Source organism: Saccopteryx leptura, chromosome 8 (genome assembly GCF_036850995.1).
Source record: "Saccopteryx leptura isolate mSacLep1 chromosome 8, mSacLep1_pri_phased_curated, whole genome shotgun sequence".
Taxonomy (NCBI): domain Eukaryota; kingdom Metazoa; phylum Chordata; class Mammalia; order Chiroptera; family Emballonuridae; genus Saccopteryx; species Saccopteryx leptura.
In genome coordinates this window covers 37632959-37658852 of record NC_089510.1, presented here as the reverse complement: position 1 = coordinate 37658852, position 25894 = coordinate 37632959, and the positions used below count along the sequence as shown (strand labels likewise).

Here is a 25894-nt window from a genome sequence, read left to right as displayed (position 1 = left end):
TTCACTAGCTATTTATGATAATATTTATAAAACTATAATCTATCCTGAAGCATAACAGTATGTACATTACATAAAAGTATTGGTTTTCAAATATAAATACTGGTGAAAACTAGAATTATTGCCTTGGATGAAAGAGTAAAGATAAAAAAAACTTCATTTCTGGAGGAGTAGAATTAATTACCTTTCTACTGAAGTCAGAACTGTGAAAGAACAGGAAAATTATGATTTCTTGCATTTAACTGTGTTGCCTAGTAAAGAAACTATAAGGACTCTCAATAAAATTAAGAAGATAGGAGAGCAAAACCTGATCATGTCTGGTTTTATATAGCATACTATCAACTTAAAACTCACTTTGGAAATAGGTTATTAAGCTAATTCTTGCAGCTGGTGGCATTAAAATTAGATAAGTTTACAACTAGATGCACTTTCAGTAAATGAGCAAAGCTAAATTTAAAAATGTATTTTCTCATGACTTAACACTAATAATTGGTGAAGAGGTTTAGCATTTACTGAACACAATCCCTTCCTGATGCACTTAATTTCCCTTAGCAAGGCCATGGTAAGGAAACTACTTTTCTGTGGGTGTTACGTCAAGTATTTCCTTGCTGTAAGTATGGCTGTGGCTGCAGAATATGATCTGCACTCAGCACTAAGTACAGACTCAGGTACCTGGTCTGCTGGGGGAAGGCAGTTTGTAGTCTGTCTGTAATCCTCTCCCAGTTCATCGCAGGGTCGCTCCCCAGACCCGCACCGGGAGGCACAGCCTCTCTCCCAGGGGCCGGCACAGCCCGGGCTATGCCAGTCATCTGTGAGGAACACAGGGTTACACATCATCAGCTTCAACTCTTACAAAGCAACATTCTATACCAACATGGTATTTCCATATCTCAGAAAATGGGTAGAATAAAAAAAGGAATACTGACATCAGGTTCCCTTTTTAGTTTTTTCTTAACTTAGCACAATATTTCTAATTGTTTATGTAAATTTATTTTTTATTTTTTACTGAGGGAGACAGACAAGAAGGGCTAGAGATGAGGAGCATCAACTTGTAGTTGTGGCACTTTAATTGTTCACTGATTGCTTCTCATATGTGCCTTGACCAGGGGGTCCAGCCAAGCCCATGACCCCTTGCTCAATCCAACAACCTTGGGCTCATGTCAATGATCCCACGCTCAAGCCAGTGATCCCGTACTCAAAACGGATGAGCTCGTATTCAAGCCGGCAATCTTGAGGTTTTGAACCTGGGAACTCAGGGTCCCAGGTCAATGCTCTGTCCACTGTGTCACCATTGGTCAGGCAGAGCTGTAACTTTATTTTATAAATGGAACATAGTAGTCTCAGTAATTGCAAACATGTACAGAAATACATATAAGATGTTTATTTCTGTATGTACAGAAAAAGGTCTGTAAGTTATAAAGCATTCTGTAAATAGTGATTACTTCCTAGGATTCAATGGCAGGGTTATTTTGTTTTTTGCTTTATATAATTATTTATTATATATTTTGTATATATTTCTGTATCTCTGTATTGTTTGCTTTTTTATGGTTAGCATATACTACTTTTATAATTATGAAAGTAACAAAGTTAAATTTTCAAACAACTAAATAAAATGAGACTACTACCAGAATGTCTGCCCAACGTCTCATGAACATTACAAAGGTGGTGTGGAAGCTGCAGGGACACCCCTGAGCCGTGAGACCACCCAAGTTTTCCCCATATTGTATGGGAGGTAGTTCCTTATTAGAACCTTTAGGATCCTAATTAACATCAATAAGTAAATGTTTTTGGAGTGCTAATTTGATTACTATGATAATTATAAACATGACATCTTTTACCTAAGGCTATACAAGTTATTTTCGAATATAAGGTTATCACTCATGAAAACCAGCAACTACTAACAGTCACTGGAATAACTCGTGCATAGCCTAGTAAGTCAGAAGGAGCAGAATACTGCTTGGAAATCCAGGTTTGCCTCCCTAGCAAGCTTCTTCCCAGATATCATGAAGTAATATTATTAGAAGGCTGATGTATTTTAATGTTTTCTCAATACAGTTTTGCCATACTTTCTTAAAAAACTGAGCAGGAGCAAACCACGTGAGCAACGCTGTGAAATTATGGTGATAAAGAGACGTGGTACTCAGTTAACATATTTGCTTGTGGAGAGGCAGCCTCTACGAAGATAAGCAGAGTTCCTAGGACTATATATTTCAAAGGGAGACTGTTAGCAATTTGTAGGCACAAAGAAAAAAAAAATTGACTAGAATGTACTTATGAGAAAGTCAAATTAAAAAATTTTTCATTAATTATAGTTAACATAATCTTCTGAAAAAATATTTTTCTTCTAATAAAAAAGTTTACCTTAACCAAGACTACAACTAATAATTCTATTCATTTTAAATTTCCCTATTGCTTCTTCAGGTTTAGAGAAGGCTAATCTAGCTATTTATAGATAGAAAGATTTGTAACTTTACAGTATAATATGGTCCAAGGTGAATCTATTTATATTGTCTGTTTATAGATCCTGTCCTATTGGACATATACACGTGTGTGTATTTAAATAAAATTTTTATTCACTTTGTAGCATCATTTAGTTTGCTGTGATTTGGCTTCTCTGCTTTTCAACCTACCCAACAATCATGCTAAATATAATTATCTATTAAAGCATCAACCTACCCATCACTATTGCTTGTTATAGAAGCAAAGTGTAACTGTGAGGATTATCAATTATAAAAATATGCTGCTCACAAAAATTAGGGGAAATTTCAAATGAATATGAAGTGATAAAATATGCCTTAATTTTTGTGAGCAGTATATATTTAGCTTTGAATCTAAAAACTAAGCTTTTTATCAGTTAATAAAATATTATAATTAAATGATATCTGTAAGGCCCTTAACACAGTGCCTCACATGAAATGATTTATTCCATTAGCACTGAGCTCTCATCATCATCACCACCCTGCCACTGTCACCATCGGTTATCAAGTAAATGAACAGAGAAGAGACAGACATTCCTCTGGAGTGATAAAGAACTTATGGTCAATGTCTATCCCACCAGAAAGGGCTCTACCAGCGGGGGTCGAGGCTGGCCAGGCACAGGGACGACTCCAGGACAAACGGCAGGCATGTGAGGAACGTTGAGTACGGGTCTAAAGAGAGGCTCTTTCACAAGAGGTCTTCCCAAGAACCGCTGCATCTAAAACAGAAACAGTAAATAATAATGAAAACAAAATCCCACACCTATCTGTTCATGTAGGCAATGATCCAAACTCACAGAGCGATGTTTGGGGAAGAGACTGATTAGAAATCTGGTTACAGAGCACAGTAGAAATAATGTCGTCATAAAACTAGTTAAATGCATAAATATTCAAACAGCAAAGAAGAGTGAAATATACTAAAAACACTAAAAGAGAGAACCGGGTTCTAGACCGGCTTTTTTACACCTAGCTGGGTAACCGTGGATGCCAAGTTACTATCTATCAAATAAGGCAGCTGGGTTAGTGACTCTTCAGGTTCCCTCCCGAAGGGGATAACAGAGACTCTGCGAAGGAGCTTGTCAGTAGTACTCCTGCTGAAGACAGTGCTGACACTCAGAAATCCCACTGGTTCTTCAGTTCAGAGATTCATCTTACTATTCTATTTTTATATATTTTTCAAAATTTCATAATGGAAAGTTTTTAAAGATAAAATGAAGGGTGGTTACAGAGTAAATAAATAGTCCTCCTGCTCTCTTTCAGGACAACTATTACCTAACACTACTTTGAGGATTAGATAGCCAGTATACAAAAATAAAAATATACTGAAACATAAAAATATTGGAATAAACTGGGAACAGTACCCATTATTTCCGACTTCTCAGGTTAGACTACAATATACATAGTTAAAACCTGGCGGCCATTTCTTACGGTACTAGAGTCTCAGGGATAGATGGCCTTTCTTGATCAGATTTCCTGACAGATAAATGAGAAAACCAAAGCCCAGAACAGCTCATTTTCCAAAGACCAATATAGTTCTTCAGAGTTACCCAGATCTCTAGCGTATTTCCATCGTATTATATCACCTGAATTTACAGTAAATAGTATATTCATAGTTACAGTACTTGTGCTTTCAAACTGCTGCACATGCTCAGTGGTCACTGATGCCTGTGCTTGAACACCACTGTCAGCTTTCAGCAAACACAGCATCGATTCGCTAGGGAGCACAAAGACACACCTGTACCTCTCAGATGTTAGCACAAGGATGCTCATGAATTAATTCCATAGGGCCTAGTATTATAGAATTGTGCACCTGAGACCCATATAATTTTATTAACCAGTGTAACCCCAATAAACTCAATAAAAATAATAGAAAATAACAAATAATGAAATAAAAATAAACAAAAAACAACAACAAAAATAATTCCATAGAGCCTAACTGCCAGTAGGTTTTGCCCTTGTCGAAACCTGGGTACCAACATCAGAACTAAACAGTGTCTGAAGGAATAAAAATATAGAGGTAAAAGTTTACTTATGTTTGTTAACTACATAGCATCACTGCTATCAGACAGCTTATGCTGGTCTGGTTCAAAAATATTCCAAACAACAGCTCTATATCTAGTTTTTGAGTCTCTGGAGCCATTTAAAATTTAGTCATGGGAGACTTTACCTACAACCTATAGGCCGCAGGATTCTGCTTTTGAAACACAGTGAAACACTATATAATTCACACAATATTTTTTAGGTTCTGTAATTTAATCAACTATTTGTAGAAATGAGATTTTAAAGTTCTCCATAAGCAGAAGTGCTGTCAAAAGTGATCTGCCCCTAATACCTCACACCTTTAGTCTTTTCCTTGCCCAGATTTGTTACGGGAATAAAAATGACCACCGAGCGGTTCTGTGCTAAAAGATGTTTTGGAAAGATATGTGTGCTAACTGGGTTAAAGCACTCTTTCCCAAAAAGGTAACATAAATAGTAGAGCAGGGATATTAAAATGTCTGATAAGGACTAATTGTTCCCTATCAACAAGCAGAGAAGGGGCATATAAATAAATGGAAGGCATCCTTGCTGTTAAAGGATAAAATGAAGGGAAAGACAGTTTTAAGCAGAAGTGAAGGGATGAAGTCCAGCCTGCTAGGGTATTATGCTGAAGGGTTTCAGTCATCTGGGGGTAACTTGTGGGCACTGAAATTCTGAGCACACATCAGTTTTCTTCCATGAGGTAGATGAGAGTGATAGGATGAATGAAAATATACTACCTCTTAAGATGTCAAATGTATCACTACAATCTAGGGATGCAACCTATGTAAGCGGCCTCGGTTGAGCCAGCCAACAGCTATTATCCTCTGAAGATGAAACAGCAGAAATGGACATGGCAAATGATTTGCACAGTATATGCCTATTCCATTTTGAACATGCATTAAACATACTGCATATTCAGTGTTTTACAGCCCTTACCATTTTATCAGGATGAAGACAGGAATTTTTCAGAATGTCACATTTCTTACCAGTATCTCTGGAACGGGTGGCGGGGGAGGAAGCTGGATCGGAGGCAAGGAGTTCAAGGCAAACCCCTGCTCCACCTTGCTGATCTGTTCATTATACTGTGTCTAGTAGAAAAAGGGAAACAACATTTTAAGCAAAATCAACCTCAAAAAAGAATATAAAAACAATTTCTGACATAAAAACAATTCTATTGAACGTTATCCCTGCATATAAATAGTTGTACTTATAGAAGTATCTGTTGATTGACAAGATACAGAGACACATAATTCAAAGATCCTTGTGATAATTCTTCTTTGTTTCCATAATATTCAGCCTCAAACTGGGAACCACTGACGTAAAGTGAACAGAACCTAAAGATTCAAGAAGCTATAACATATTGGCTGATTCATATAGGAGGAAAGGATCTGTAACGAAGAGTAGAATTATTTCCAAATTTCTTTATCCCCCCCCCTTCCCCCAGAGAGGAGAGGTAAAGATAGAGAGACAGAGAGACAGAACCATCGAGCTGTTCCTGTATGTACCCTGACCAGGAACCAAATCAGCAACCTCTGAGCTTCAGGACCACGCTCATAACCAACGGAGCTATCAAGCCAGGGCTTAACTTAAAAATATTTTTTTTATTGATTGATTTTTTAGAGAGACAGAAAGAGAAAAGGAGAGAGAGGGGGAGAAAAGGAAGCACTCATTTGTGAATTCACTGGTTGCTCCCCACGTGCGCCCTGACCAGGGGTGGAACCCACTCCTTGTTTCAGGCGGTGCTCGGACTGAGCTCACTGGCCGGAGCCCGAATCACTTGCAAATTTCATTTTACAACCTAGAGGAAAAATTTTAGGGGATATTTATTCAATATTCTTATTTTGTTTACCTCAAGTTATACCTCTAGTTTTCTCCAGTTCCAGATATGTCTTTTATTCTCTTGGATTTTTCCAAAGGATTCTAATCGCTTAAGTTTAGCCACATGCTTATAACAGTTTTGGGTGTTGTCCCCATTTTGCTTATATATTATTTTGTAAATATCCTATAACAGCTGGAAAAGAGTCTTAAGTAGCAAAACATTGAGAAACTCCCACTCAGGGAACGGTTGTTTGAAGGGAAAGAAGGATACAGAACGAGGAGCAGCTCTTCGGGCCAGAACTCTGAATCAACCCAGTGGAAACAATAAGCATCACTGAAGACTGAGGAAGAAAAGTGTGGGGAAGAGTCAACTCCACCAATAAAAAAGCTAGAGAAGTAGTTCATGCGACGAGGCAGCTTTTCACAATTGAATGTTATTGTCTATGCTCTGAAATCACAAATCAACATTATAAACTTTAAGGTATACATGCAAAAATATCCAAAATCCAAATGAATAAATTCGCTGGTTACCTCTTTACATTACCTTTATCATAGCCTTAATTCTATTAAACCAATAATTAAGAATGTATTATTTTGCATTATGGAACGATTATATAAAAAGTTAAGATTGAAAACTAATATGGGTCTGCTTAATCTTCCCTTTAATTCTGTAAACACACAATTAATTACTCAATCCAAGTAAGACATTTACTTCTGATTAGAGCAGAGTTAGCCTGGAAATTCTAAGATCAGGTATGAGGCATAGCATTTGCTTTAATAAGAACCTAAATAACCATGTTTATCTACAACAAACTATGTGGAAGTAATTGATCTCAAGCCTCAAAAAGGAATAAACTTTAATGACTGAAATAAAAAACATGTTCTTCTTTTAATTTCTCTATCAGTTGTTTTTAGTATTAAATGTTTTCTTTAAGTATATACCACCTACAACATTCAGCTTTCCCTCAGTATACTTCGCCACTTACCCTGAGGGCTGCAATCTTGTTCCTGACATCTGTCACGATGGCACTCCAACTATCCACGGCAGCCTTTAGCCGAATCGATTCCAGGTTGCTGGTGTAGAGAAGGAGACACAAGAGAAAGTTCTTTCTCTCTATACACCAATTAAGTTTCCAAAGATTTCCATTATGTTCTCTACCACATATGTAAATGTGTAAAAGAACAAGATTACCTCCATCACCAACCTCAAATGGGCACAAAGTTGTATGGAAGGGTTATTAAAAATAAATCAAGAAACGTATGATTGTTTTTTGCAAGAAAAAAAAAATCTGCCTCAGCACACCAAGATTTTATTTTTCTCTAGCTTGGCAATGTATTTTTAGGACGTATTAAAAAACCTTTTCACAGGAATCCATCCACGGAAGGTGGAAGGCAGTGGAAGCCAAACAAGGGAACTGCCCTAGACAATCAATGCAGGTTGAGAAGACTCATCTCGGAAGAAGGTTTGGACTATCTTCACGTTATCCTTGACATCACAAGGTCACAGCTGGCTGGTTTATCAGCCTCCTCTGTAAATTAGAAAAAGATAGTCCAGCCTTGGCCAGCTGGCTCAGTCCATAAAGCATTTGCCGGGTGTACGGACTCTCCAGGTTTGACTCCCGGTCATGGCACACAGGAGAAGTGACCATCTGCTTCTCTCCCCCTCCTTCTCTCTCTTCTGCAGCCAGTGGCTTGATTGGTTCGAGCCTTGGCCCTGGGCGCTGAGGATGTAGATAGGTTGATTCGAGCATTAGCCCCAGCCCGGGCACAGGGAAGGGGTGGTTTGCTGGGTGGACCCCAGTCGGGGCGTATGTGGGAATCTATCTCCACCCCTCTCACTTAAAAAAAGAAAAGAAAAGATATTCCACAGGGGAGGGCAAATCAGAAAGATGTACCACTTTTGCAAGAATGAATTAGATTGCTGCCTCGAAACAGTGCATAAATTGCACAAGCACAGCAGCTCTGCCAAACATACCCAGTAAATGATAAGTAGGAACAGCTTTGAGATGTTTAGGGACTGCTGTCTCCAGAAGAGAGATTTCAATGCCTTTCAAAAGGCTGTTAAAACATCCCAGCCCAGTATCACCCAGTGCATCAGCTTTAAAAAAGCAGAACAAGTTATCTTTGGGATTATGTCAAAGAGGTTTGATAATATTCTACTTTACAGAGCATTTCCCCCCTCTAACAAGGAGAGAGACTGACAACCACTTAAAACAGTGCTTCTGTGACCTGAATGCTCATCAGTGTATCTTGGGAATCTCGCTAAATCTCAGAGATTGTGATTCGTTAGAAATGAAGAACGATAATCATTAAAATGATAATTATTAAAAAATAATAATGCCTTGGCTCCAGAGATTCTAATTTAATTCTTTAAGTTTGAAGTTATATCTCATAAAATTACAAATTTAAGAAGAATCTTATACAACCTGCCCAATATTTGAAAATCACTTATATAACAACAGGAAATTGCTTTCAACATATAATTTTAGGTGTTACTACTGATTTTCCCCCCAACGTACTCCAAAGGTATTTAAAATCAAGCCTTTGAAGAGAAACAATTAGAAAAGTTTCCAGCTGGAATGCACCTTGGTTTGTAGATATCGTAAATGTCTGACTTTGGATCTATTTCACAGTGGAGTGCGGGGGGAATCTGTCAGCAGCTATTACCGCATTTAGCAGACTGTTCAGCGCTTCAGCAGAAGCAGCAAAGTAAAAAGCGTCAAAGTGACTACGTGACTTTTGAGGCTGAAAAACACAAGGACTCTTCACTCTCCGAAGACTCTGATGTCATATATGTAAAGCACATCAGAGATTATGTTCAACACTGGAGCCACTTGCGAGTACCTCTGAGATCAAGAAGCACAAGGAAGGGAGCAGTTACCTGGCCGCCATCTGAGTCACCCTGGCCAGCTGGCTGAGGCACTCCTTTTCCGTCTGCTCCAGATGGAGCACCCCGAAGTCTCTGCGGCACTGTAGGAAATACAGCTATGGGTTTTTGAGAGAAAGAAAAAGAAGTTGAAGGTGTCCTTGTAAATAAACACATTATTTTCCCAATCATTTCAAGTGAATTCTAAGCCACTTCTCTTTCTTTCTTTTTTGAGAGAGGCATGGAGAGACAGGAACATCGAGCTGCTCCTGTACGTGCCCTGACCAAGGGGAGTGGACTGGCAGCCTCTGCTCCGAGATGGCGCTCCAGCCAACTGAGCATCCAGCCAGGGCTAATTCTGTTTTCTTTTTTTTAGAGACAGAGATTAAAAGAGAGAGAAAGGGAGAGAAAGGGAGAGGGGGGAGGGGGAAGGGCAGCTTGCATTTGTTGTTCTACTCAGTTCTGCGTTTATTGATTGCTTTCCGCATGTGCCCTGACCGGGGATCAAACCCACAACCTTATTGTTTCGGGATGATGCTCTTAAGCAACTGAACTAACTGGCCAGGGCCTTCAGCCATTTTTCAATTTCTTCCAACAGCACCTGAGCTTCTTGACCAGCCACGATACATTATAAACCTTTTATAAAAAAAATCAATTCTGCAATTCTAATTTTTTATTCAATGGTTACTGGGTTTGTAAACAATCTCGAACATAGTTTTCAAACCTGTATATACACTGGAAACATCTCAAAAGTCTTAAACCACCTTTAAAAAATGATGTCTGGTCCCAGAGATTCTAATTTACTTGATACTAGATGCAGCCTGAGTATTGAGTTAAGAACACTCAAAAGAAATCCTGCTGTTTATTTTTTAACTGATGAAAAGGTAAGAAAAAAATCAGACCCTACAGGATCATGCAGTCCAGTAGGGCCTTGGAGGTCACCTAGTCCAATATCAATCCCACAGCAGGAATCCTTCCTGCATCATTGATTGAGAAAAGCATATTATTCTCTTAGGCAGCATTACGTGTTTCCAAAATGTCCATGGAAGTAGAAAGAAACTTCCTGACTAAACGCAGTAAAAAACAGAATACAAACTTGAGCTCCTAAGGTAATGAGATTTCTTGTCAATTAAAGCTGGCACTCCAACACTTCACTCCAGAGGTTTGTGGTTTACACACCACTCCTTGATTATTGACCTCTGGACTTCTGAGGACTCGACCAAAGAATAGAGCTTCTTATGACAGTGCTGAGAAGATCTGTGATGCTTTTAATACCAGTGAGCTCTCCCAAACTTAAATCTTACTGTATATCAAGTTTGGTTATCCAGAGACAAAAATTACATACATATATGTTTCTTTTGAGAGACCTAGTTGTGGGGTTGGTGCTAAGCTAACTTGGAAGAAACTGGGTAACTTTCTAGGTGCAGAAGATAGGTTGGTTTTGATATTGGAGTGTATGATGTGTATGTGCTTTTGCAAGATCTATGGAAGAAGTAGCAAAGAAGAGAGAATGGCAGCGGTGAAAGGTCGTTCTTCGAAGTCTAGCTTCATGAATTTCCCAAGATGTCTGCATTTGGTATATATAATGAAGAAGACCAATTTCTTGGAGTCATTTGAGGAAAACCATTGTACGATCATCAGCACTGAATCATGTACAAAATGCCAACAAGTCAAAAAAGCACAAAGGTTGGAGCTGAATTTTTTGGGCTGGTCCTAAAATATCTATTTCTCTTTATTCAAAAAATAGCCTTTTTCAAAATTCTATAGTATAAAGTACACAAATAAAACTTGCCTCCCCGGCCTCCCTCTCCCTCTTGTTACCTCAGCTGTTAAAGCTCTGCTGGTTTCTGCTTTCAGTTTGATTAAGTACGTTTTAATAGTGCTTTCCATATTATGCTTCTCCATTTCCCATTGAGATCTGAAATACATGATCATTAAAAAGTAAGCAGTATTGCAGCAAGAACAGACCTTTATTATTCAGGAGGAAGAAAGATAGCAAGCTATTAATAATTAATAATTTCTTGAAAAGTATACGGCATATAAAAGCAAGAGAAGACATTGCTTACTGTTATCCTTTGCTATCAAGAGTGTAGCAATTTAAAGCTGTCAATACAGAGGTAATAATTTAAAACTTGGTTCTAAAATCAAGTTGTGTGAGGATGAATCTGAGTCTCACAGTTTATTAAATGTGAAATCCTGGGCAAGTTAGTGAATTTCTCTGTATCTCAGTTTACTCACATGTAAAAATGGGGAAAATTTTATTACCTCAAAGAGCTATAGTAAAAATTAATTCAGATAATATACATAAAGAAGTTCATGTTTGCCACATAGTAAGTACTAAATTAATGTACCATTATTTATGAATTCTATATAAAATTTCTATGAGCCTTTTGTATCCCAACAATACCAAATAACAAAGGTTTTTATTTTCCCTGTCATTCAGGCATCCCCAAACTACGGCCCATGGGCCGCATGCGGCCCCCTGAGGCCATTTATCCAGCCCCCCGCCGCACTTCCAGAAGGGGCACCTCTTTCATTGGTGGTCAGTGAGAGGAGCACTGTATGTGGCGGCCCTCCAATGGTCTGAGGGACAGTGAACTGGCCCCCTGTGTAAAAAGTTTGGGGACCCCTGAGTCACTGCATAAATATTGATATTTTACTGGTTATCTCAGTGCTTACATTCAAGACCACAAAATGAAAACTAATCTATAGTTTGAGAGGGAGGGAGCTGATGATAGGACATTATTTATCAAGGACATTGTGGAAAATTACTACCTTAAGGTTTTTCTTTTTCTCATCTCATTTCAGCTTGAGCTCAGATCTAGAGCATATAAACCTATATCTTTTTTTAATTTTATTTTATTTTATTTATTTATTTTTACAGAGGAGAGGGAGAGACAGAGAGAGGAGAGACAGAGAGAGAGAAGGGGGAGGAGCTGGAAGCATCAACTCCCATATGTGCCTTGACCAGGCAAGCCCAGGGTTTCGAACCGGCGACCTCAGCATTTCCAGGTCGACACTTTATCCACTGCGCCACCACAGGTCAGGCTAAACCTATATCTTAAATGGAAACATAAAATTGGAAATATAACATACATTAATAGGGAACTTTCATAAAAGCTATCCTCAATATTATATTATTAGAACTATCTGTATACTTAAGTATCTGATAAACATTGATGAGCAGCTTGATAAAACAATATATTGTTAATATCATTAAAATAAAAGTATTTTGAGGGAAAAATCATAAAATACTCAAGAGATATATTAACTCAACCAAGAGAATTGTTATATCATTAAATATTGTACACAATTTGCCTACAAGAACAAGAGAAAAAATAAGTTGAACTTCATCAAATTAAAACATTAAAAACTTTTGTACTTCCAAGGACATCATTAAAAAAGTGAAAAGACAATCCACAGAATGGGAGAAAATACTTGTAAATATCTGATAAGGGACTTGTATCCAGGACATACAAAGAGCAGTTAAAACTAATAGTAAAAACATAAACAACCCAATTTAAAAAATGGTCAAAAAATATGAATAGATATTTTTCTTTCTTTTTTTTTTTAAAGATTTTTATCTTTTATTTTTTTTATTTTATTTATTCATTTTAGAGGAGAGAGAGAGAGAGAGGGAGAGAGGAGAGAGAGACGGGGGGAGGAGCTGGAAGCATCAACTCCCATATGTGCCCTGACCAGGCAAGCCCAGGGTTTCGAACCGGCGACCTCAGCATTTCCAGGTTGACACTTTATCCACTGCGCCACCACAGGCCAGGCATGAATAGATATTTTTCTAAGTAGATAAACAAAAGGCCAATAAGTACATGAAAAGATGCTCTACATAATTAACCATTAGGAAAATGCAAATGAAAACCACAGTGGTATACCACTTTACATCTGTTACAATGGGTAAAATAAAGACAGATAATCCAATAGGATTGGTGAAGATGTGGAGAAATAAGGATTCTCACCCATTGTTGGTGAGATTGTACAATGTTGAACTGATCTGAGAAATAGTTTGGTAGTTCCTCAAAAAGTTAAACAGAATTGACTGCATGTCTTAGCAAGTGTATTCTTAGGTACATACCTAGAACTGAAAATATATTCACACAAAAATCTATGTACAAATGTCCTAACAGCATTATTCATTATAGCCAAAATGACAACAAACCAAATGTCCATAAACTGATGAAAAGAAAAACAAAATGTGGCATATCCATACAATGGAATATTTATCTATCTATCCACAAAAAGAAATGAGCACAGATACATGCTACAACACAAATGAACCTTGAGAAAATCATGATAAATGAAAGAAGTTAATCACGAGAGACCACACATTATATGATTCCATTTACATGAAATGTCCAGAATAGGCAAATCCAGAGACAAAAAATTGATTAGTGGTTGTCAGAGCAGGAGGAAGAAGAGATTGGGAAGTGACATCTAATGAATCAGGGTTTCTTTCTCGAGTGACAAAAACATTCTGGAATTAGTGGTGCTGGCTGTACATTTTTGAATATACTAAAAACCAATGAATGGTATATTTTAACAGGGTAAATTTTATGAATTAGATCTCAAAAAAAGCTGTTATAAAAAATTTACCAACAGTCAAATCTATGAATGAGAACAAACCCTAAGCCAGTTTCATAAAGCAGTCGGAAGTAGGGGAAAGAGATAAGAACTCAGTCAACTCTCGTCCCTGACAGTAGTATGCTGTGGGACCATCTTGGCTGATTTTATTCTGTCTCAGCAGTTTTCTAGGGCCAGAGCTAAAGTGAACATACCTCACAATTTGCCTAGGATATTTACAGTTTATATCTATTGCTCCAGTGTAATTACAAATACTACTCAATTTCAGCCTCAAAGTGCCCCAGTTTGGATGACAAATTATGTGGCTACCCCATCCAGAACACGCTGAGTAGAATACAGTTTCAGAGAGGGTGCACTCAACCAAAGCAACAGCTGTTTATACCTTTTCATGGAAAGTTGCTCTTTAAGGTTCTTGATTACATTATCTTTAGCATGGCTCTGACGTTGTAATCTAAGCAAAAAAGAAAGTCATAAAATGTTAGAAATTAATAGTCAGAATTTTCTAGCTCTACTTATAGAGGAGGGATTAAGTATGTCCATTTTGGGCCACAAATGTTGAGCCTAAAATTAACTAAACTCTGATATCTTAGTCCTTCTGAAATTTACCTTATTTCTGATGTATGTCTGCTTACTGACTTCCTAAAGAAAGAACTAACCTCTTAGTTCTAACTAAGTTGCAAATTAGAAAGCCAAAGAGAAGAATTATGGTATCTTGTATTCTCAGTTCAATGACTTGAAGAAATGGCTTTCGCTTTGTCCTTTCCTGTGGCCACCAGAGAACAGAGATGTATCTTCTGACGTTCTAGGCCTATGGTGGGACTGAGAACTTTAAGTCCCTTAATGAGATATTATATCCAGTCATGCAAACTATTAAAGATGTAAGGTCTGAAGGAAATTAGACCTTAAATATAGAAGTAATAAAACTGTGTGCAAATAAGAATTTTAATAAAAACTATAAATTAAAACTGGGAATCAATCCTATGACCTAATCATGGAAAGAATGGGTAAAAAAATTGTGTAAATCAGAAGGCATAACCTTGATTAGCTTAAAATTAATACACAAGAAGCTATTAAGAAAAATGCAAATAGTTTTGGCTAACACACATTCACATGCTCTTTGTAGTGTTCCTCCCCTTGTGCTGCTGTATATCTTTTCAAAGCAAGCTTTCACATCCCCCTGTTAATCTGCTTCAGTGTGAAAAGATTTATAGCAAAAGCCTACTTCTTTTTAAGTTTCTAATATGTTGGGACACTTGAGATACACAAGAGTATTGGTTAATATAAATGATTGGGATAGTAAAGTCTTAAAAACAATCACTTGAACTGTGGGCTGGATTGCTCACTACTAGATTTCTGAGACTACCCACTCACCTCTACTCTAAGTTTCTCATTCAATAGAAGCTGTAGACTTCCAATTAATGTTTTGTTGGACTGAAAATGCAATGAAAGAAGCTAGATCTCTTTTTATACAAAAGAGGTCACATTCTCAAGTAAATAGTAAGAAATATAAGCTTTGTTAATGTAGTATACAGGAGAATGGGGAGAGAGTTGAAAAGTCTTAAGATTTCTAAAACTGGCATCTTCCTTCCCAGGCCCAGTTTAGAGTGGGTGGTGAGAGTTGGCAGCGCTGGCAGGGAACTCAGAAGACCCGGATTTGTAAGTAACAGGATAAGGTCTGCACAGTGCTTATCATCCAGCTTGGACATGAACCCGTCTTTATGTTCAGGCATTGTAACTCCTCGGTCCTTTTTTTCTCATGAATAACATGATAGGGTAAAATGAGATGTTCTTTTCTAAAAGATCTAAAGTTCTCAAGCTTATTCTGGCTGGCTATTAAGTTTATTATATGGACTTTATTGACAGCAGTTTCTTAACATTTATTAAGTACTAATTGTAATTTGTATAAAATGTCACTTTTATGTAAATCTTCTTTGTTAATCCTGTGATTACCATCAACAAATAGTTACCCAAACATTTATTTTAAGACTGACATTGAATTAGGTAAAAGAAAAACATTTTTTTTGTTTGTTGTTTCATATTAAACACCATATCCTAAGATGAAAAAAATCAACATTCTACAATTAAATAAAGATTATTTATATTTTTCTCACATACTCTTGGGGACATGATCAAGTTAGTTAAATAAAAACAAAAAGAAAGGACTCAAAAGCTTATATGAGAACACAGAGTGCTCATGTTTTTTCCCTGCCTTCTCTCCCATCTCATCTACCTAACCTATGTTCAATACTATGCCTTCCTCTTCACAAGATCTCTATGAAGTACAGCTCCATGTGACAGTGGTGTGCTGTTTAAAACGTTCAACTTTTGGAGATAACCATAAATTCACATGCAGGTATAAAAAAATGATACGAAAAGACCCCATGTACCCTTTACCAATCTTCCTGCAAAATGACAGTGAAATAATCAGGATGTTGAGAGATACAGTTCAGATACTGCATAATTTTATCACCACAAGGATCCCTCATTTTGCCCTTTTATAGCCACACTCACTTCCCTTCTACTCCCATCTCGTCTTTGTAACTTTGGGACCACTAATCTGCTTTCTTTTTTTTTTTTTTTTTTTTTTTTTTTTAGCGAGAGCCAGAGAGAGAGAGAGAGAGAGAGAGAGAGAGAGAGAGAGAGATGGAGAGATAGACAAGAAGGGAGAGAGATGAGAAGCATCAACTCATAGTCATGGCACTTTAGTTGTTCATGGATTGCTTTCTCATACATGCCTTGACCAGGGGGCTCCAGTTGAGCCAATGACACCTTGCTCAAGCCAGCGACCTTGGGGTTCAAGCCAGCAACTTTGGGGTTCAAGCTAGCAACCATTGGGCTCAAGCTAGTGACCATGGGGTCATGTCTATAATCCCATGCTCAAGCCAGTGACCCTGCGCTCAAGCTGGTGACCCTGTGCTCAAGCCAGATGAGCCCATGCTCAAGCTGGCAACCTCAGGGTTTCAAACTTGGGTCCTCAGCATCCCAGGTCAACACTCTATTCAGTGAGCCACCACCTAGTCAGGGTAATCTGTTTTCCATTTTTATCGTTTTGTCATTTCAAGAATGTAATAAAATGGAATCAGACATTATATAAGCTTTGGGGATTGGGTTTTTTCACTCATGAGTTCTCTGATGTTTGAAGTATATGTAGCAATATCACTGCTTCATTCCTGATGGTGGTAATAGTGTCTTTTCTCTTTTTGTCAGTTTTACTACAAGATTGTCAATTTTATTAATCTTTTCAAAAAATAGCTTTATTTAATCCTTGACTCGTTTTGTTTCAGATTTCATGATTTCTCATTTTTATTATTTCCTTCTGCTTGTTTTGGGTTATTTTGCTTTTCTTTTTCTGTGTTCTTGAGGTAGAAGCTTATATTATATACAGTTGAGGCTTCTGCCTTCTCCAATGTGCACATTAGTTCTTCTCAGAACTGCTTCAGCTATGTCCCACAAATTCTGATATATTGTATTTTCATGTTAACTCAGTTCAATGTATTTTTATTTCCCTTGGATTTATTGGATATGTGTTGTATAGTTTCCAAGTGTTTGGAGATCTTAAACTATTATCTTGGCATTGATGTTTTCAAGTTTGATTCCATATAGCACGAGCATATGCTTTACATATTTTAATTTTTTTTTTTTTGGACAGAGAGTCAGAGAGATGGACAGATAGGGTCAGACAGATAGGGAAGGAGAGAGATGAGAAGCATCAATTCTTGGTTGCAGCTCCTTAGTTGTTCAGTGATTGTTTTTTCATATGTGCCTTGACTGGAGGGCTCCAGCAGAGCGAGTGATCCCTTGCTCAAGCCAGCAGTCTTGGGCTCAAGCAGCGACCTTTGGGCTCAAGCCAGCAACCATGGGGTCATGACTATGATCCCATGCTCAAGCCAGCAACTTCAGGGTTTCAAACCTGGGCCCTCCACATCCCAGTCTAACACTCTATGCACTGTGCCACCACCTGGTCAGGCTTCGTTTAAATTTTTTGAGGTTTGTTTTATGGCCCAGGATATAGTTTATTTTGGCATATTTCCTGTGGACTCTGGAAAGCATACGGAATCTGCTGTTACCTGGTGAAATGTTCTAAAATATCTATGAGATCTTATTGGTTGATGGTACTGTAAAAATCTTCTATACCCTTGATTTTCTTTCTAGTGGTTCTATAAATTGCTGAGAGTAGGATGTTGAAGTCAGCAACTATAATTATACATTTTTCCATTTCTTTCAGGTTTTGCTTCATGTACTTTGAACATACAACTGTTCTGAACATATAACTTTGTTTCAGTATGTACATGATTATTGTGTCTTCCTGGTGGCTTGATCCTTTCATCATCAGTAATGTCCCTCTTTGTACACAGTAGTTTCCTCTGCTCTCAAGTCCACTTTACCATATGGTAACATAGCTACTCCTGCTTCTATTATTTTGATTAATGTTTACATGACATATCTTTTACCATCCTTCCACTTTCAACCTACCTATGTGATTGAAACTGAGGTGAGTTTCTTGTAAACAACATATTATTGGATCATATTGATATTAGTGATTAGGTTGCCATTTCATTATTGGTTTTGTTTTTTTCTGCCTGTTTCTCTTTTCTTACTTTCTTGTGGATTTTCTGAACATTTTTTAGGATTCCATTTTGACTTAGTATTATTGACTATCTGTTTGAGTAGCTTTCTTAGTTGTTGTACTAGGTTTTATAATATGCACACATAGCCTACTGCCATTGATCTTTTCCTACTTCAGGTGAAGTGTTTAAGCGCTGATTCACACTGTGTTCTTGCTGTAGGGTGGAGAGAGGCAGGAGCTCCCAGTTGGGCCTCTCTGGCATGGGGGGAGGAAGAAGAAGGGGGGGACTAGTCCCAGTGGTGGAGACTCAGCTCCTCATAGAAAGAGCAGCAATAAAACCTAGCACTGACTAGTCCCACCTCCAATCAGTTTGTTAAGTCTCACTAGTGCTGGGTAGAGGTAGAAGCTTTGCTTGCAGCTGGACCACTTTGATGCTATCGTGGCAGAGGAATTGGAGCAGTACCTGCTGTCTCCTGGTGGAGACTGGAAGATCAAATGCATGCTCAGTACTGCTGCCCCAACAGAGGAATCTGATTTCTGCCATCTGCTTTTGCCAGAGCATACTACCTACTTCCAAGGAGTGGTGTGTGCTATTGGTATTGGGCTGGAGTAGGTGCATAGTGCCAAGGAGGTTTTTAGTTGTTAAATTTTCCTTTGTCTGAGCCTTTGGCTAGAGGGAACAGGTTTTTCTCTTGGAGCATTTTTCCCCGTGCACACTGGCCAGCACAGGTTGGAAGTTTCGGTGGGGCCCTCTCTAAGATATGTGGGAGGCAAAAAGAAACATTCACTGCTGTATCATTCAGGTCCCGAAGTCTCTAGGCAGGTTATTTTAGTTGTAAGAGGGACTTGCAACTATAATGGAGCTACTACATACTGAAATCCCGCAGTTATATGCAATTTTAATTCCCTCATAGTAATCTATGCTCTCTGTTAGCTCCCAGTTGATATCTGACATGTCTTGGTATCCTTTACATGTGCCTTACATAATTCTTCTCCACACAAGTAGTCCTTAATTTGGTAAATGTTCAACACTGAATGCTTACTGAGTGAAGACATGTGCTTCCCCGAAAATGATCTGTTCAGTCTCAAGCATATAAGGGTGTCTGGGTCAGCTATCAGAGCTGAGAAGGGACATATATTTCCAGGCAGTAGAGGGGATAAGAAGCTCATCTGCATGGATGGTGTTACTTTTAGGACCTCTGATATTATATAACATATTCCTGGACTGGTCATTATCTCCCAGGATAAAAGACAAAGTTTTGAATCCTTCCTAAGTGATTTCAGCCAGCTTAGTTTGCCTTAGCTAATCTTTGTTACTTACCTCCTTCGGAATTTGAAGGATCTTTCTAAGTCCAGCAGCGACAAGCCTGAAAGTATTTTCAACTGATATTATGTTGTCAGAGATATGGTATTTAGTTCTTAAAAATCTCTTCAGGTCAGATGATACATAGGAGAAAATTTTAGATCTAAATCTCTGCCAAATATTTCTCCAATTTAAGCGTTAGTATTTATATTTTGGACTCCTCACTCTGAAGTATTTCCTAGAACTCGTCTACTATTAGTAGTCGTCTAGGAACTACAACAGATTTCACATTAGACTTCAGAGACAACCAGGGTCTTGTGGTACTACTATTTATTAAAATAATTTGTTATAAATTATATTACTCTTTCAACTGATACTCATTGGAGGCAGTGATTATTAGAAAAAAAAAATAAAGCAAGAGACTTGTTTTTCTCTATTAAGTCAGAATTTTTAGTCTTAGGCCTTTAATACTTAAAATTGTAAGAGAAATGAATTTGGTAGGGGTGAGAAGAGTCTCCAAGAATTTGATTTATTTTCAATCTCTTGGGCTTAGAAAACAAATACTCAGGGACCGGCATAAAAAAAAAAAATCATGCAAGTGATCCCATGATGTCTTTGAAGAATATATTTATTATATTCTATAAAAAGACAGCCAATCATTGGTCACATTTTTACAAACTAGAGTCGTAATCTGAAAGTCAATTATCTTTCTCATAAAGTTCTATTATTGTTACACTTGTTCATCTAATACATGAAGAGCTTGATATATAGAGTGATCAGCCGCTTGTTTCTCAGTTTGGCCATAAGGCAAAAATAGAGCTGGTTTTCAAGCAACTGTGGTTGGCAGATCCTACTGTGCAGTCACAATGCCACCTAGTGGCTATGTAGGGATTATCTTTTAAAGATAATATTCACTATGGAGCAAATCCAGAATTTTGTTATCAAAAGAGTTGTACTTACTTGTAAACCTTATTAATTCCAAAAGCCACTTGTTGGTTAAGAGATGCGATGATTTTGTCTCTCTTTTTAATATGAATTTGGTTTTCTTGCGACCGAAATGTCACTGTTTTCAACTGTCTTTTGAAATCCTGCTCAAAGAAAAATATTTCAGTTAATTCTGCCCGTCACCAGAAATTGAAAGAAAAGGATTGGTTTCTTTAAAAAAGGAAGATACCATTAAGTCTAACATTTGAACTACCTCTGACTTGACTCAGATCTGAAGGCAAAGTACTTACTTCACACTGACAGTGCAACTTATAAAGCTGCTGTTGTCGAGCCAGCTTCTCCTCCTCAGTTTCCCCATACTCTGCAGAGACCGTGCTGGGTGAGCCCTATTGGTCAAATGAAATACGCACATTTTATTTTCCTTTTATAAAAGCACTAATAGCCCTGGCAGGTTGGCTCAGCGGTAGAGCGTCGGCCTGGTGTGCGGGGGACCCGGGTTCGATTCCCGGCCAGGGCACATAGAAGAAGCGCCCATTTGCTTCTCCACCCTCGCCCCCTCCTTCTTCTCTGTCTCTCTCTTCCCCTCCCTCAGCCAAGGCTCCATTGGAGCAAAGATGGCCTGGGCGCTGGGGATGGCTCCTTGGCCTCTGCCCCAGGCGCTAGAGTGGCTCTGGTCGCGGCAGAGCGACGCCCCAGAGGGGCAGAGCATCGCCCCCTGGTGGGCAGAGCATCGCCCCTGGTGGGCGTGCCGGGTGGATCCCGGTCGGGCGCATGCGGGAGTCTGTCTGACTGTCTCTCCCCGTTTCCAGCTTCAGAAAAATACAAAAAATAAATAAATAAAATAAAAGCACTAATATTTTAGTTATTTAAAGGATATTTAAAGTTGCCATCTATCGCCTATTTGTGCTTTATAGGTGTCAATGCAAACATCTCTTCTGATTAGTTTAGATAAACCCAACCTCTTCCCTAATTACAGCATTCACAAAATACCATAGTTACCTGTCTACTGATACTACTATTGGGTACCATTACCTGCATGCTTATCATTTTTAGGAATTTTTTGGTAATGCTTTTACTGTAAATAAAAAAACAAAGCAAAAATCCATACGCAGTAGGCAATGATTAGTTCCATTTTGGAGATGATAAAACTAAGTTAACAAGGTCACAGTGAGTGGAGGAGCCTTAACTGTCCAAACAATACTATTATATGATATATCTTTGTTTAGTATTCAAGTTCTCCACTGTATTATAAGCACTATGATCACAGGGCCCATGTCATCACATAGCTCTTGACACAAAGCAGGTGCTAAATGTTTTCTGAGTAAAATGAATTTATTTTCAAAAGGTGCATGACATTTTGTTCTATTTTTAAGCTCTCATCATTTTCATGGCTATTGAATGAAACCAAAGGCCTCACATTTAAACTTTAGTGTAACATCGAAAGCTTAAAATGTTTCACTTCAATGAAAATATACACATTGTAATATTATAATTGGAAAGGTGAAAAAAGGTGTGACAATTATATGAATGTTGTACTATCAGCCAGGGACTCATTTGTGCTAACTGTACCCTTGGAGAACAGATATTTCCTACACACTTTGTATCACTATATTTAAACCATGGCACAAGTTATCATAAAATTCTCAATACAGAATTCTCATGGGTAGGTAAATCAAGTGGTTAAAAGAAACCACCTTTCTGTAGAGTGCTTAAGTCATATTCCTTCATATATAGGCATCTTGTTCCCAGCAATTACTACTACCAGGAAAGGAACCAAAAACTGTTGTACACTGATATTTTTTGTAAACATTTCATGGTAACAATCAGGTTTAATTAAAAAACAATGAAAGTAGCTTTATTTTAGAAAATTATTTTTCTCATAATATTTAATCCAATGTGATTGATTATGCTAGTTTTGCTCCCTCTTCTGAGGTAGCTGAGAATCCTTTGCAAGGGATACAGTTGAAATCAACTGCCCAATAATTAAAGCCAGGAAATGTCTTGGGTGCTAATGTAAAAGTTTCTAGCTGCTAAAGTTCTTTTTTCCTTCACCATCCCTCTCTCCCGCCTTTCCTGGTTTTTTTCTTTCTCCTTACAAACACAGCATGAACCACTCCAATGGTCAGCAAACTCATTAGTCAACAGAGTCAACAGAGCCAAATATCAACAGTACAACGATTGAAATTTCTTTTGAGAGCCAAAATTTTAAAACTTAAACTATATAGGTAGGTACATTCCTTATCGAGGTAGCGCCTGCACGTGGTATTTTGTGGAAAAGCCACGCTCAAGGGGCCAAAGAGCTGCATGTGGCTCGCGAGCCGCAGTTTGCCGACCACTGCTAGGCTAACATGCTGTTCAAAGAGTCACAGGGAAAACAAAGGTTAACAATTATTTCTGGAAGAAGGAAGGCAGGGCTACCCGTTCTACAATCGGGCCTACCTGCTCTATCATGTCCAGAATGTGCAGTTCATCCAGGCTATAGAACTTGTCTTCAGTTCTAGAATCTTCTTGAACATCACTGGCATCATCTTTCATAAGACTACTGACTGGGTGCAGACTGGCTTGCTCCTTCTTCAACTGCTCTTCCTTTTCTACCATGTTTGGGCTATAGCAGTGACAATCAAAGCGATCGTTTAGAATTGTACAGTTTTCCATCTAAGGCCTTGTGTGCTAAATCAGTATTGCACTGGTCTCATAAGATGCTCAGTATCAGAAGGGCTCATGGTCAAAGAAAGTTTAGACAGTGCTCACACTCTGCATTTCTCTTAAGATCACAATGAATTTTAGCATATTAGAAATAGCACTCAATCAAAGTATCTGTTATGCTCACCCCAGTATTTTCAAGAACTATGAGACAGTGAAGTTCATTTTTCAAACTGTAACTATTAACATCAATTACTTTAGAAAATACTGACAAGCATGTCCACATCTACTATATTATTCCGTCACAACATTCTTGACAAGTACGTTGGTTTGATAAACTTCAGCATTTAGGTTCAGTGTACATTTGAATAGAAGACTGAAAATAGCAACAAACACAGTATATATTTTAAAATGAAGGTTTCTTTTTAAAGAGGACCTTAAAAAACTGTAGTAAGAAGATGGATTTCAGTCACTAGGAACCACTGCAAAAAGAATGAAAATACTATATGTACAGTGGCAATTAGCCCATTTCTATACCTATGTCTAATGGGTGAATGCATACTACTATTCTTTCAGTTGGCCTACTATTTAGCAGCTATAAACTTCCTTCCTAGTCTCACTGAACGGTAACAAAAAATAGTACTTTTACTTAAAGAATGATATAAATGTCTTGATTTTATCAGTGAATAGAAATAAAGGTAACTCTAGAAAGTATTGTTACTTCTTTTAGTAGTAATACCACCAAGACCTAGAAACATTGACATCTAATTTTTGTAGAATAACATGTAAAACACTATAAAACACTTCTTGGGTATCATTGAGGTATTCTAGAATGATTCAAACATTTTGGAAAGTCCAGTGAAATCAGCTGTTTATGTATCCCACTGGTTCCCAAACTAAATTAATTTTCCAAATTACCTGAAGAACTTTTTCAAAAATCACATTTTTCCAGGTACCTTAAAAACTATAAAAATATACATGAATTCGTATTTTGAAGAGCTCCAGGAGATTACTCTTAAATTTTTAAAGTATGATTGGTAGGGCTGTGGTAATATAGGAAAATGTTCGTATTACTAAGAGATGCAAACTGAAACATGTAGAAGTTAAATTACATAAATTTAGGGGTTGAAAACCTTTTAACAAGGAACAAAATGTTAAGGGAAGAATGAGGCAAATGTGGAAAAATAGTGATAATTGTTGAATCAGGATGATAGATAGATGTGCTACATATAGATACATTATTTTCTTTACTTCTGTGTATATTTGAAAATTCTCATTTAAAAACAAAGCTCCCTGGGTGACTTAATGATCATATAGGTTCGGGTCTACGCTGTAGGCAATGAGCAAAATGATTGATGACACTATTTCATTCTTAAGTTATTTTTATGGCATTTAGATATAGCCTAAAAAAACAAAACAAACAAACAAAAACACCAAAAAAAACTTGCTTTCGGGCATTAATTTTCAACCTTATTCATCTCATGACACATAAACTAATACTAAAATTCTGTGGCACACCGAAAAATACATTTTTGCCAATCTGACAAAAAAAATAGCTATAATTTTTATTCATTCACACTGGACAACTACCGTTGTGTTGGCTGTTGTCATTTTTTCATTTGGCAATCTAAGAGAAAAGAGGTAAGAGCCATTGACTAAATAGTCTGGTACTGCCTGTTTTAAAAAGTCTCGCGGTATACCAGTTGAAAATCACTGCTGTAGGGGCTTGCTCGACAGAGAAAATGAAAACCCATCTTGGATGATGAGCTAGTCAAGGGGATCATATCAATTATCAATGAGAAAATATCAACTATAAGTGATGGCTTTAAAGTTAACAAAGTATATATGCTCTTGTTACCAATTTAAAGATAACTTCTATTCTCAGAGTGTAAAGCTACTAATCTCAATTAACAAACTCTTTGGTGAGTGTAAAAAAAATCTAGACTGTATTATTTTTTGTTGGACCCAAATTAGTCCTCTAATCAAGCAGTTGGCATTGAATGACTCTTCAGCAGCCTTATAGAAAAATGGTAAGAGATTCTATTCTACCAAAATAAATGAAAATTTAACTTTTTGTCACTTTGTATAAAAGGTGACAACTTATTAAGATAAGGAACTGTGGAACTGTCCTTTCTTCTCTTAATGAGAACACTTCCCAAGGCAAGGCTGTGTCATACTGGCAAAGCACATTTTCAAAGTACTAAGGAAAATTTAACAATAAATGAATACTTACACTTGCTCTTCTTTTAACTCCTTATTCTGAAAAACAGCATCAAGAATTAATAATCTACATTGACCAGTTCAATAAAGCACAGTGATCTATGTAGGTCAGCATTTCTCAAACTTTTTTGACCATAACCATAATAAGAAATATATATATTTTACATAATAATATAAATGCACTAACATAAGTATTTTCATATATAAATATAAAAAATAGAAGTTCCATAAAATAAACCTTACCCATATTATATGTTATGAATTGCATATTTGTGTCCCCTCCCCTAAATTCATACAGTGAAACCCTAACCCTCCCAAAGTGATGGTAACTGGAGGTAGGGCTATTGGGAGGTAATTATGTTAAGACGATGCTGTGGAGTCCTCATAGTAGAATTAGTGCCCTTATAAAAAGCCCAGTGAGCTAGCTCTCTCTCTCTCTC

At 37.5% G+C, this 25894-nt stretch overlaps 1 protein-coding gene across 3 annotated transcripts in view; it reads right to left on the bottom strand.

The window, feature by feature from the left end:
- The window catches only part of DZIP3 (DAZ interacting zinc finger protein 3), a 110057-nt gene that overhangs the window by 11062 nt on the left and 73101 nt on the right, over positions 1-25894 (bottom strand). For 2 of the 3 annotated variants that reach the window (XM_066346782.1, XM_066346780.1), the window contains 11 exons: positions 25468-25493; positions 23031-23196; positions 20882-20977; positions 20607-20734; positions 14159-14227; positions 11002-11098; positions 9196-9299; positions 7301-7388; positions 5483-5584; positions 3053-3193; positions 670-806 (listed from right to left, as the gene is read on the bottom strand). In XM_066346782.1, the coding sequence (XP_066202879.1) occupies positions 670-806; positions 3053-3193; positions 5483-5584; positions 7301-7388; positions 9196-9299; positions 11002-11098; positions 14159-14227; positions 20607-20734; positions 20882-20977; positions 23031-23196; positions 25468-25493 (1154 nt within the window). The remainder of the gene's footprint in view (positions 1-669; positions 807-3052; positions 3194-5482; positions 5585-7300; positions 7389-9195; positions 9300-11001; positions 11099-14158; positions 14228-20606; positions 20735-20881; positions 20978-23030; positions 23197-25467; positions 25494-25894) is intronic. The other variant, XM_066346781.1, reaches the window with a different exon arrangement.